Source organism: Varanus komodoensis, unplaced genomic scaffold (genome assembly GCF_004798865.1).
Source record: "Varanus komodoensis strain SLA01 unplaced genomic scaffold, ASM479886v1 scaffold3, whole genome shotgun sequence".
Lineage (NCBI taxonomy): Eukaryota > Metazoa > Chordata > Lepidosauria > Squamata > Varanidae > Varanus > Varanus komodoensis.
This window is the reverse complement of record NW_025335761.1, coordinates 31,933-45,580: the sequence shown is the minus strand read 5'-3', so window position 1 is coordinate 45,580 and position 13,648 is coordinate 31,933. Positions and strand designations below refer to the sequence as shown.

The 13,648-nt window shown below is 42.4% G+C and overlaps 1 protein-coding gene across 1 annotated transcript in view; it reads left to right on the top strand.

Moving 5' to 3' along the window:
• Positions 1-13,648, top strand: part of PRMT3 (protein arginine methyltransferase 3) — a 46,946-nt gene that overhangs the window by 19,119 nt on the left and 14,179 nt on the right. The window contains exon 10 of the mRNA XM_044436869.1: positions 9,930-10,029. Coding sequence (XP_044292804.1) covers positions 9,930-10,029 — 100 coding nt within the window. The remainder of the gene's footprint in view (positions 1-9,929; positions 10,030-13,648) is intronic.

Sequence of the window (13,648 nt, the reverse complement as noted above, 5' to 3'; positions counted from 1 at the left end):
AGGATAACATTAAGAAGTGGAGGATTGTGTAAGCTACCTTGAGTTCCTTGCAAGAGGAAAATGGTGGGATATAAATGTCGTCCAATAATAATATTTAAAATATAGAATTCAATTCCACAAAATATAATAATTTCCTCCAATTTGGGTAATAATTGGCTCCAAGAGATTAGACACATTCCTGAAGAATAAGGCTGTCAGTGCACTAGTCATGTGGCAATATGCTGTTCTCACTATCAGAGATAGGATGCTTATGCATACCAGTGGCTGGGAAACATGACTACGAGGGTGCTTTTGCATTCATTTTCTACTTGCAAGTTTCCCATAGGCAGGTAGTTGGCCAATTGGGTGAACGGAAAGAGGGACTAGATGTACCTTTGATCTGCTCTATTATAGCTGTTCTTATGTTCCTGTCTTTGATGTGCTACATTGACTTGGTCATGTGTCACAATGTCACGGTGCTTCTTTAAGAGTTCCTGGTTTTACATTAGTGTCGAACAACTTACAGCCTTTCAGGGCTGTTGACTTAAGTGCTTTCCTGTGGTTTCTTAACTTTTGTGTGATATATGACTGCTTTGCTAAATTGAGGATGTACTGATGCTCCAGTACTACAAGGCATTGCTGATTGCTATAGGCTTAGGAGCTGGGAAGTGGGTGGTGACCTGAAAGTCTCTCTCACTTTCATAAATAGATGCTGCCACTTCAGCAGTTGTAGACAAGGAACTTGGGCTGCTGATTTAATGTGCTATCACATCCTTCCTTAACCTGGTACCCTCCAGAGGTAATGAAGTAGAACTCTCCTCATTCCTGACTAGCAGTCATGCTGGCAATGGTTGTTGGGAATTGAAGTCTGAAACATTTGGAGGCATCAGCTTGAGGAAGTCTGCACTGCTGAAATAAATGCTACAGAAATTTATCAGTTAAAGGTTTTCTCAACATTCTTTGGTCAGTGAAACTCATTGCATGCCTATGTATGCCCAGTGAATTTGACCATTTAGAATGCATGTGTCTGTCTGGGTGTGACACACACACACGCGTGGCTTCCTCTGTATGCAAGCATATTACATTTTTGTACTGTCAGCAAAATCTTCAGATTGACCACTGCAAAGTCACAGGAAGCACATAAATGGATTCAGGGACTTACTGAGCTTAAGAATGCTACACCCCATTTTCAGTGGCAAAAGGCAAACAAAATGTGCTCCCAAAGTGGGGAGATGGTCGCGATCACAGTTGCGCTTGTACAGAGAAGACAGGCGCGATTGCGGTTATGCTTGCTGGGGGGGGGGGGGGGGAGAGATGGCCACGAGTGTGCTGGGGTGGGGAGATGGCCATGATCTTTGATGTTCTTTGTCACTTTGTTTCAATTTTTTTGTGATTAGAAAAATGGTTACAGAACGGATTAACCTTATTTACATTGAACCTTATGGGGAAATTTGACTTGGGTCACTACCAGTTTGGGTCACGACCAGAGTCATGGGACGAATTAAGTTCATGAGCCAAGGTACCACTCTATTTGGTAGTGACTTTTGGAAGGCATAATTACATGTATCGCTGTCTATAAGGTATGATTGAGAAAGTACCATCAAAATTTTGAGCTGCTCACTACAGGAAAAAATAGATTTAATTTCATCAGCATCCCATTTTTGAGAGCCCAGATATCAAATCATGAAATTGTACTTGCTGAAGTAAGCAATTATTATAGTTGTAGGATCTGGACTTTATTCAAGCTTGACTTCTTTTTCTGAAGCATTGCAGTCCAGCTGTTGAATTTGGAAGCTATCATAGGGACTAATTTTTTATTCCTTCATTAAGAGTACAGAAAGTCCTTGCTCTAATGATAGCTGAGAAAATTATGGAAACACCTGTCCAGACAACAGTTTCAGGTTTGCTTAATTCACATGCCATACTAGGGTCAAAATGGGATTAAAAAGAACTAATCTGCTGATGGTGATAAATGATCTCTAGGAGTATAGAGTGAAAAATTGCTGTGAGGTTACATCTGCTTACAATAAAAGGTATTGCATTTGTCCCTCATTCATAGTAAAACCATTTGTAACAGCCTTGTTATAGCTTGTTACTCTTGACAACATAGTACCTATTTTCCTATTTCAGGCACACAGCAGTGAAGGTTGGTTAAACTTTTGAACCAGTTGCATTTGTCAAATCCAAGATTTGTAATGTTTTTAGTACTGCTATTTATAATACCCAGGGTTGTGGTTATTTGCACACAGAGTGCAATTCATACTTAATGCATTTTTAGTTCTTAAGTGTATAACCCTCCAAAGTCTGCTGTACCATTATTTCTCTGAGGCTAGTATGAGCAGTGTAGGCTAACCAAAATAGCTCTGATTTGGTTGCACTATAAGAAGTGCCTTACTTAACTAGCCATATACATTGAGGATTCAATTACAGTATTTTTCTCATCCTTGTGTGGGAATTCTAGGCTCAAGCAAGATTTTAACAAGTTTTATACGTGTGTACCCTCAAATATTTGAGGTTAACACAGGTTATTTTTTAAATCAAAAGCAGCTGCTCCTATACTTTCTACTCTTTTTGTATTCTGTCTCACTTTCAAATTAAAAAAACAGCATCTTACTCATTCGTTTTTCTATACTGTCTTTTACCTTGAGTCCTAGGAAGGTGATAGAATAAAAGCACAGCATCATCTGAATTAACACAAATAAAATCTTTAAAACAGCATCAGCACTTAAAAATTAGTCAAATAAAAAGATTTCCAGAAGCCTATAGTACAGCAGAATGTTTAGCACATAGGTAGGAATGTAAGGTTCATATCCAAAGACAAACTACTGCAATTAATATTTTAACAAATTATTGGAAAATTGGCTCACTTGGAGTTTTGACAATAAAAGAAAAGGATTTAGAAATCTCAGTAAAAACTAAATTTTGTCACATAATGGCATAAAGGGACAATATACCTACTATGCTTTAGCGTGCAATCCTATGCATTATTTATTTCACGTACATTGCTCAGCAGCAATGCATGTCTGCGCATGTATAGGATTGTGTTTTTAGTCACTATGATGGCTGTTTTATGAAGATGGTAAGACTTGCCACTGGTACCTGTGCTTCCACAAAAGGGAGTTGCTATTTCCATCTGCTTCTGTCCATTTTTCGTAATGCTTACTGTGTTTATTGGAACTGGCCACATGTTCAATGCATTTTACCCTCTGGCATTTTGGAGTGTGTCCAGTGTAGACATGAAGCCCAGGGAGACACACGAGTGAGTGAGTAAATTAACATATCATTCCAAATACTTGGTTAGTATTACTGCTGCTTGAGTCTTGTACGTCTTGTCGAGAGAAGCTATTACTTGAACATACTAATCTGTAAAATATGGAACTTTTAAGTTTGTGAAGTTTTTCAGCCATCTCTTGTGTTTGCAGTCCTGTTGTCCTTTAAGATATTAACATTTTAATGAGATTACTAGGTTGTGTTGAAAGTCAGATATGGAGAGATTGTAGGAATAACAAACTCTGAAGAAAGGACACTGATAACAATTGTGGTGGAGAAATAAATTCCTGTGGTGAATAATTACTCTGTCCCCTCTCACATTAGCTGTCAGCATAATGGCATATGAGAGAGAGATTGATATGGTGTGCTTCAGAGAAAGTAAACACCATTAAAACTTGATCTCAAGTTTGCCTATTAAATAGAAGTTCAGCTTTTGTTAAAAAAATGAAATGATGTCTTTTAGATGAAATTGGTGCTGTACTGTTTCATTTGAGCTAAAATACTGGAGTTAAATATCACTGGAAGCACAGTTAAATAAATGACTTTATTGTACTGTCGTTGTATTATTTGTGAAGTACATTTCCAATTTTGTTTATCCAAAAGAAGCATAAGAATAGATTTGCTGGTAGTTAGGTGTTTATTTATCACTTCAACATAACCATTGTTTATCTACAAAATCTTATAAAAAGTAGATAAAGTGGCAAAATTTTCCTCTAGATTTTGACCAAATCCTCTAGGATTTGACCAAATTATATCAGATCTGAGTCTTTAGTATAAAACAAATGGGATCAATTTTTTAAAAACAAAATTCATCTTTTTTTCTTTCCCTTTTCCCTGCCTGCTCAAAGAGCCTCTTTCCATTTGTCTATGTACTTAGGTTTTGAAGCTTTAAAAGAAGGAGATTTTTAAAAATTTCCCTAATTACTCATAGCACAAACATTTGTTTGGGCAAATTAATCTTAATCTGCAATATATGAGTAAGTTTCCAGACAATCTATTAATCTTAGGAAGCCTGTCACTGGTGTCCCATGCAAAACCAAAATGCATTAAGAAAGTAAACTGTAATTATTTGTAAATATTTAAGTTTCAACAGGGAATTATGAAAACTGTTGCTTGGAGAAAGGTGTGCCACACTTCTCCAAGTATCAAAATTTAAGTCAACACATTTAGGTCACCAATTATCTAATGAGTCTCAAAAACTGTTCTGACAGCAGTTAGTTTCTAAAACTGCTGAAAATACTCTTTGGTTACTGGAGTCAAAAATAAAAAAAATAAATGTTTGAAAGCAGTGCTAGCAGCTGCATAAGAGAACTGGTTCCTGCAGACCATTCCATGCAGCCTTGAGTGCCATTTTCTTGGTAGAAAGGTAGGGTACAAATTGGATTACATAAATGAGTACTGTCACAGGAGCCTCATTGACTATGCTGAAGCCTTTGATTGTGTGAATCACAACAAATTAAAGAGATGGGAGTACCAGACCATCTTATTTGTCTCTTGAGAAACTTATATGCGGGTCAAGAAGCAACAGTGAGAACTGGGCATGGAACCACTGATTGGTTCAAAATTGAGAAAGGAGTTTGGCAAGGCTGTATACTGTCACCCTGCCTATTTAACTTATATGCAGAGCACATCATGAGAAAGGCGAGGCTAGATGAATCACAAGCTGGAATTAAGCTAGCCCAGAGAAATATCAACAACCTCAGATATTCAGATGATACCACTCTAATGGCAGAAAGTGAAGAGGAACTAAAGAGCTTCTTGATGCAGGTGAAAGAGGAGAGTGTAAAAGTTGGCTTGAAACTCAACATTAAGAAAACTAAGATCTGGTTCTCTCACTTCCTGGCAAATAGATGGGGAAGAAATGGAGATAGTGACATTTTATTTTCCTGGGCTTCAAGATCACTGCAGACGGTGACTACAGTCAAGAAATTAAAAGATGCTTGCTCCTTGGGAGGAAAGCTATGGCAAATCTAGACAGCATACTAAAAAGCAGAGACATCACCCTACTGACAAAAGTGCGTATAGTCAAGGCTATGGTTTTCCCAGTTGCAATGTAAAGCTGTGAAAGTTGGACCATAAGGAAGGCTGAGCGTCCAAGAATCAATGCCTTTGAATTGTGGTGCTGGAAAAGACTCCTTTGAGTTCCTTGGACTGCAAGGAGATCAAACCAGTCAGTGTTAGAGGATATCAACCCTGAGTGCTCTTTAGAAGGCTAGATTCTGAAGATGAAACTCAAATACTTTGGCCACCTAATGAGAAGGAAGGACTCACTGGAGGAGAAGTCGCTAATGCTGGGCACAATTGACAGCAAAAGAAGAAGGGGACAACAGAGAATGAGGTAACTAGATGGAGTCACTGAAGCAGTTGGTGTGAGCTTAAGTGGACTCCGGGGGATGGTGGAGGACAGGAATGCCTGGAGGAATGTTGTCCATGGGGCCACGATGGATCGGATGCGACTTTGCAACAAACAACAACAAACAAAGCCTCATGTGAGACACAGGGCTGTTATCCTGTGTCAGCCGTGTGCCCCGGCGCGTGTGAGAGACGCGCTGGGAAGGGGTGTGGCACAGGGAGGGGCCCAGCGCGCCAGACGGGCCCACCTCCATCTGCGCCGCCCGGACCCTGCACCGCCTGGACCCCGCCACTGCTCCGTCGCCCACTGCTGCCTGCTGCTGCCACTGCCCTGCCACAGAGGCCAGGACCACCAGCCCAGGACCCTGCTCCGGCCTGCTTCCCCTGGCGCGTGTAAGAGACGTGCTGGGAAGGGGTGGGGCACGGGGAGGGGCCCTGCGGGCCACAAAGCACCAGGGCCGGCGGCCTTGGGCCAGCGGCCGAAGGGCGATGGCCTAAGGGCGGTCGTCATTTGGGGGCTGAGCGGGGGGCTGGGCTGGCCAGGGGCTTTGGCCGTGTTTTGGTTTTATTTGTGGGCTAGTGGTGGACTACGGTGGAGGACGGTAGGATGTTTTAATGGTTTTAATTGCTGGTTTTAGATGGTTTTTAATTGGTGCATCTTGTGCTTTATTATGATGTTGCCTGGGGAGTGTGGGGTCGCTGCCATCGGGGTGGTGATGGGTAATGGCCATTATGGCGTTGGGGGTCTAACGGGTCAGCATAGAAGAAGGAGGGACAGATGGTTACACCTGTCCCTCTTTCTGGTTATTCCCCCAGCCGGCGGGTTCCAGGTAGACTTGTCAACTGGCCTCCGGGCCTGTTGGTGCTGCTGCTTAATGCCAGGTTGGTCCAAAATAAGGCAACACTCATCCATGATCAAATCGTGGATGAGTGAGAGGGCCGACCAGGCTTGCATCACAGAGACCTGGGCGGGTGAGGGTGGGGGATGTTTCCCTCTCACAATTGTGCCCGCCCGGGTACCTGGTCCAGCACCGACCACGCCTGGAGGGGAGGGGAGGGGGGGTCGCTCTGGTTTATCGAGCTTCTATTTCCCTTATAGGGCTTCCTGTCCTCTCGAGGCTGGGGCTGGAGTGCCTCCACTTGGTGTTGGGCGACCGAGACAGATTGGGGATTCTGTTGGTGTACCGTGCACCCTTCTGCCCAACAGACTTCCTGCCTGAGCTGACGGAGATCGTCTCGGACCTGGTACTGAAGACTCCCAGGATGTTGGTCCTAGGGGACTTCAATCTCCATACCGAGATGGTTCTAACCGGGGCGGCTCAGGACTTCATGGCTTCCATGGCGGCCATGGGGCTGTCTCAACGCATCATTGGCCCGACCCATGAACGTGGACACACTCTGGACCTGGCTTTCTCAACGGGGAAGGAAGAGGGTGATCTGAGGGTGAGGAATTTAAGTTTGACGCCCTTGTCATGATCAGATCACTTCCTCATAAGGTTTGAGCTCGAGAGCAGCCTTTCCCTCTGTAAGGGTGCGGACCTGATTGTATTGGTCCACCCCCGGAGCTGGATGGATCCTGATGGATTACTGAAACCTCTGGGGGATTTTCCGGTTGACAAGGCTGGTGATCCTGTCGATGCCCTGGTTGAACTGTGGAATGAGGAGATGACCAGGGCTATTGACACGATCGCTCCCAAGCGTCCTCTCCTACCTGGCAGAGCCCGTTCATCTCCTTGGTATACACCTGAATTACAGGGGATGAAACAGGTTGGGAGACGTCTAGAGCGTAGGTGGAGGAGATCATGGGGTGATTCTGACCGAACACACTTAAGAGCCATTATCGGACCTATGCTGTGGTGGTGATGATAGTGAAGAAGAAATTCTTCTCCATTTCCATTGCCTCCTCACAATGCCGTCCGGTGGAGCTTTTTCGGGTGGTGCAGGGGCTGATACATCCAGGCCCAAAGAAAGACCTTGTGCCACCCTCGAAGGCCCGCTGTGACGACTTTGCCAAGCATTTCAGGGAGAAAATCGCTCAGATTCGCCACGAGCTTGACTCTGCTATTGGATCAGATTCTACTGGGGAGACGCCATTGACGCCGTTGAGTCCACAATTAATGGATGAATTTCAGTTGTTGCAGCCTGATGATGTGGACAAGGTGCTTGGACAAGTACGTCCTACTTAAGAAAACCAAGGACGGGATTGTGACCTGGATCCTGGAGGTGGTCAACGCCTCTTTAAGAGATGGCCAGGTACCTGCCCCTTTAAAGGAGGTGGTAGTTCGGCCAGTCCTAAAGAAGGAATCCCTGGATCCAGAGGTGGCTGCCAATTATAGACCAGTGGCCAACATCCCGTTCCTGGGCAAGGTGCTTGAGCGGGTGGTGGCGGGACAACTCTAAGCACTCTTGGATGAAACTGATTGTCTGGATTCATATCAGTCCAGCGTCAGTCCTGGGTATGGCACTGAATCTGCCTTGGTCGCCCTGTACGATGACCTGTGCAGGGAGGGAGACGGGGGAGTGCATCCCTGTTAGTTCTCCTGGACCTCTCAGCAGCTTTCGATACCATCAACCCATGGTATCCTTCTGAATAGGCTAGTGGGATTGGTAGTTGGAGGCACTGCGTGGTGGTGGTTCTGCTCCTATCTCAATGGCCGATTTCAGAAGGTGGTGCTGGGGGACTATGGCTCTGTGCCATGGCAGTTATGCCATGGAGTTCCGCAGGGGTCCATTTTGTCCACTTTGCTATTTAACGTCTACATGAAACAGCTGGGAGAGGTCACCAGGAGGTGTGGGCTGCGGAATCATCAGTATGCTGATGATACCCAGCTCTACCTCTCGTCTTCCACCAATCCAGGTGAGGCAGTGGCTGTGCTGAGGCAGTGCCTGGCCGAGGTAATGAGCTGGATGAGGGCCAATAAACTGAAGCTCAATCCAGACAAGACGGAGGTCCTGTTGGTGGGTGGCTCGGACCTCGGGATGGGGGACTTGGGCCTTGTCCTAAATGGGGTTGCACTCCCTCTGAGGGACAGGGTTCACAGCTTAGGAGTGCTCCTCGACCCTGAGCTGTCTCTAGAAGAGGTCTGCCTGGCACCGTCATTATTTGTTTTTCGGCGCCAGGCTAAGACCTTTTTATTTAAAACTTATTTTAATTGTTAAATTATTGAATTAATTAGGATTTTAAATTTTTAGCCGAGAATGCACCGGGGGGTTTTAAACAATTTTTTTTAATAGTTGTATTATCACTATATATGTATGTATTTATGTATTCTTTGTGAGCCGCCCCAAGGCTTTGTTGCAGTGGGGGCGGCATAGAAATGTTTTAAATAAATAAATAAATAAATCCTAAACATGCTTGGTTTGAAGTAATAGAGGAATCATAGGTGAGTTTGGGGGGTGGAGGTGGAATGAATTAGCAAATAATCCAGCATGCCCAAAACCCTGCCATGGCAGGAAGTACATGTATTTCTGTGCATGTATGGGTAAGGTAAGGGCTTTGCAAGGTTTGTCATTGTTGAAGATCTTTTAAAAAATCTCTCCCCTTGAAACAATGAGCAGGGGGATTACTTCCAGGCTGGTGTAACTGAGGAGCCAATCTGAATATCCTTTGGGTGTTTCATATTTCTTGGATATATAGAAGCTTCCATATCTCTCGTATAGGGAACAATGTCTCAGTATTGGATTTATGCCTGCTGAGTTTACAGTGTGCATAAGTGGAGCTTCCCCCACTTTCCTGCAAGCAGGTAGACCTCTACTCCATCTTAAAACCCTCCTGTTTGGCGATCATAGGGGTTAGGATTGCTATATAAGTCTTTTCTGAAATGTGTAGGGCTTAACATCTGAACACACATGGGGTACACTGTTAAGGCTGTTCTAACACACTCAAACTCTGAGGGTTTCAAAGATAGGAGTAAAGCATATGGCTGTAAATTTCTAGAAAGGGAACATGCTACTTCCATGTCCCATCACATTACTGGTATTTGCTTGCATAAAAGGTCAAGGTGTTCTCACATGTGTTCTCACAGCTTAAAGCACCTGAAATGTATACAATATGAAACATATAGGTAAGTTTTGATGGCTGATTCCCCCCACCACCACCACTGAAAATAATGCAAATAATTCCTGTGAGAGTACATAAGGTTCAGAATACTGAATAATGTTTTCTGAATATTTTGTTATCTTTGGTGCTTAATGCAGTTTGCTGTACTCCAGAAGAGATTGGGGGTGATTGTTTCAATAAATCAATACTTAAAATAGGAGTCTGCTGTTATGGATGTAAAAGTGAACTAGAAAATTCATACCACACTTTTTGTCATTGTGTTTTGCAGACTAAATGGATTCAAAGATACTATTTCTTTGATCAAAGGAAGAATTGAAGAAGTTGATCTGCCTGTTGAAAAAGTTGATATTATCATATCTGAGTGGATGGTAAGTGCTTTTTATTAATACAGTTGCATGAGACTATATTGGAAGTACTTGATCAAGTGAAGTTTGGCATTGCATGTTCCAGTTGTAGACAAAATAGTAGGTCAGACAGTTAGAATTGTTTTGGTATTATGCATGCACATGCAAGAGAATTATCCCTGCATGTGTATTAATCTTTTACCTGTAGAAATTATCCTACGTACCTGATCCTGTAAAGCTGTATAATAAAGATGTCAGATCCGAAATATAAGATCATGTGGGGCCAAGCAGAAATACACTGTAATATCAAAAAAGAGGGTACTGTTAATACTTAATGGTTATTTTGTTGTTGCTAGTCATGAAGTCACGTCCAACCCATTACGACCCCATGGACAACATTCCTCCAGGCCTTCCTGTCCTCCACCATCCCCTGGAGTCCACTTAAGCTCACACCGACTACTTCAGTGACTCTATCTAGCCACCTCATCCTCTGCCGCCCCCTTCTTCTTTTGCTGTCAATTCTTCCCAGCATTAGGCTCTTCTCCCGTGAGTCCTTCCTTCTCATTAGGTGGCCATAGTATTTGACTTTCATCTTCAGTATCTGGCCTTCTAAAGAGTATTTAGTTTTCAGGTATTACCATTTGTTTGAAACATGGAAATTTGGAAAGTACTGTCAGGTTGGTATGGAAGTACGAACTGCCATATGGTACTGGCAATCTGGTTGAGATTCTGGCAGTGTTTCAAGCAGATTTGGCAGGAGTAGAAATCCTAATAGGAGCAGATTGGAACAAAGTCTCCCTTTTCAAAGCCCTGCAGGCTTATGCTGGCCAGGTGGAGACATTTGTGAGGAGTGGCTTTGTAACCCACCCCCCGATTTTCTCAAATGTCCACCCACTGAAAGCAATAGTTGGGGGTGGGGGAATTAGCTATGTAAATTTTAGGCTGGCATAGCTGTGAAGTTTGATTCCGACCCTGTAAGTAAATGGAGGGACTTCAGATCCAGCAGATACAAACCTGTCTTCTTGGGCTTACCACTGGATGTACCTTTCCACAGGCAAAAATGGGGCCTTTGGAGCAGATGGTCTGACTTTGCTAGTGGAGCTCCTCTTTACCAGTGGTGTGACCTATGACCAGTCCTGGTTCATCCAGCTGGTCACTTGAGCAGGTTAACTCTTCTTTATTAGCTCTTGGAAAAACACCAGCATATATATATATATATATATATATATATATATATATGTGTGTGTGTGTGTGTGTGTGTGTGTGTGTGTGTGTGTGTTAACGGCAGTGGTTTTACTTGGAATGATGTACTGTGGCCAGGATGACAGATTGCCTTGTAATGTTCTGTGTAACTTTCTTGTTCTGGCAACCTTATCATAGTAAATTTGATGAAATTTGCACTGACTCACATCTATCCTTCAGTGAACTAGAATGCTTAACTAGCTTTTATTAGATTTTTCTTTTCTATATAATGTGGTTAATTTAATTTTGTAACTATTGGGAAAACTTGCAGTATATACTGCACATATAGTTAACATGTAAGTTTAAGTTAACTTAAACTTGTAAATCAGGTAATGTAATTTAGAATGTTGGACAGTTTTGCATTTCTACTGTCCTGGAAAACCCCTATTACTACCTGAAACCCAACTGAATCCTTGGTTGAAGTGTTGGTATAAAATTTTCCAGCAAAAACAAATTTAAGTGTCCATCTGTTTGCTTTCAGAAAATTGGCCTGGGATCCCCTCCCTGCTAGCCCCAAATCCCAAGAAATCTGTTGGCTTTTGCTGTTGGGGTGCCTTTTTGCTCCAGTGAGTGGAGGGTATTAAAGTTTTTTTTAATGCATGATACAAGTTAGCAGAACTAGCTGCACTTTTTGTAACTCCAAACATGACTTTGTTTTGAGAAAATACTACCCCAAAATACAATTGAATGTGGCTTAGGGTAGTAAAATGTCTGCAACTATTTTTGTTATTCTTTTTAGTTTTGTTCATGAAGGTTAAGTTGTTGCTGATGCCTCTTCTGAGAATGTACATCATGTGAACATCTCAGTGTGAAATGCTATACACATGTACTTTGGAGGAACTCTTATTTATTTATTTATTTATTTATTTATTAAACCGTTTTTATGCTGCCCCATTCGCCGAAGCCTCGGGGCGGCTTACAACAATAAACTTGTTAAACTCAGTAGCATGTGTTTCTGAGTAGAAACATGTAAGATTGCTCTGCTGAGCTCAAATATTAGAAAATTGACAGTAATGCGTACAAATTTTAAAAATGTGGAGTACACACTATCATTTCAAATATGGAAGTATAGATTCTTAGAAATTATTCAGCAGTGATTCATTTTGCTACAGTAGTTGTATTAGCATTCTGTAGTGGGAAGGCACACATGAAATGACGTGCTAATTATGATATAGTAGAAAGCGTTTCAAAGTCTGTAGTGTTACCTTTAAATATAATATATACCATCCATAGAATGGATTTTGGGAGATTTTAGCTGGTTGTGCAGGTGTGTGTATACATGCATGTGTCTGCTAGCGTGCTAGCTGGAAGCGGAGAAATGTACCTTAGTTATTATGTTTGGGAGGGGTACTATATATCTAGGTGAGCAGGCTTTGTGAACAAGACTGCTTTGTATGCAGGCAGAATTGTGCTTTTGTTCCCTTGAGGTATGGAATTTTAAGAGGCAATGATGTTTTACAGTAATTAGAGTAATTCTACATCCAGTAGTTAACTGTGAAATGAGAACGGCTGTGTAACATGCTTGTTCTAGTTTTCTAGAATATTCATTTATCTATAGAGGAGATAATTTGGCGAGTTCCTACCCTTGGGAGAAGACGGTTTTATACATTTTTCTCTGTGTCTATATTCTTTAAATGTCCCTGCAAGAAGAAATGAATGCAGGTAGCAGAACAAACAGAATGCCTCAGAGTCCTGGGCAAAATTGTCTGCTTCTTCTAAACTATCATTATCTTGCAGTTGTTCCAAATGTTTATACGTAGTGTGCACACAAAAATTATTCGGTAGTATTTCTAAACATTTTGTAATCTAGTCCTGTTTCCAAAGTTGTTAAAAGGAAATTTGTCTGTGTTGATACTGGTCTTCTAGTACATTCTAGTACATTCTTTTTAACCTTTCTTAAGATTTTGCAATGGAATAGTGCCAGCACTAGGTATGAGGGAAGCTCTGGGTAGGTTTTCTCCAGACCAGCCTGATTACCCACAAAGTGAACTTTTCAGTTCATGCAATTCATGGCAGTGCAACTCCAGCCTCTCTGAACGTCCTCAGCCTGGTACTGAAGAAGCTCTGAGTTAAGGCAACTGTAGCAACAGAATGCTGCTGTAGAATGCCTCTGGGTCATGCATCATATATGCTGATAATAGTGCCTAACTGCTGGTATCTTTCCCAGCATTTCTCTTTTCACAACCTGTCTCTAAAATAGATTTTAAATGAAGGGATCCGCCTATCAACAACCTCAGCATTTGCACACCAGTCGCATGTGCTGATGCTAGGCTTCTGATGTATCATGGTGCAGGAATCTAAGGGAGTTTTACAGAAAGTCCTTCTGATAAGACAGGACACAGAGATGGTGAGGGTACTGAAGCAAGTGCATCATGCTCCACGAGAATCTGTATCCCATGCG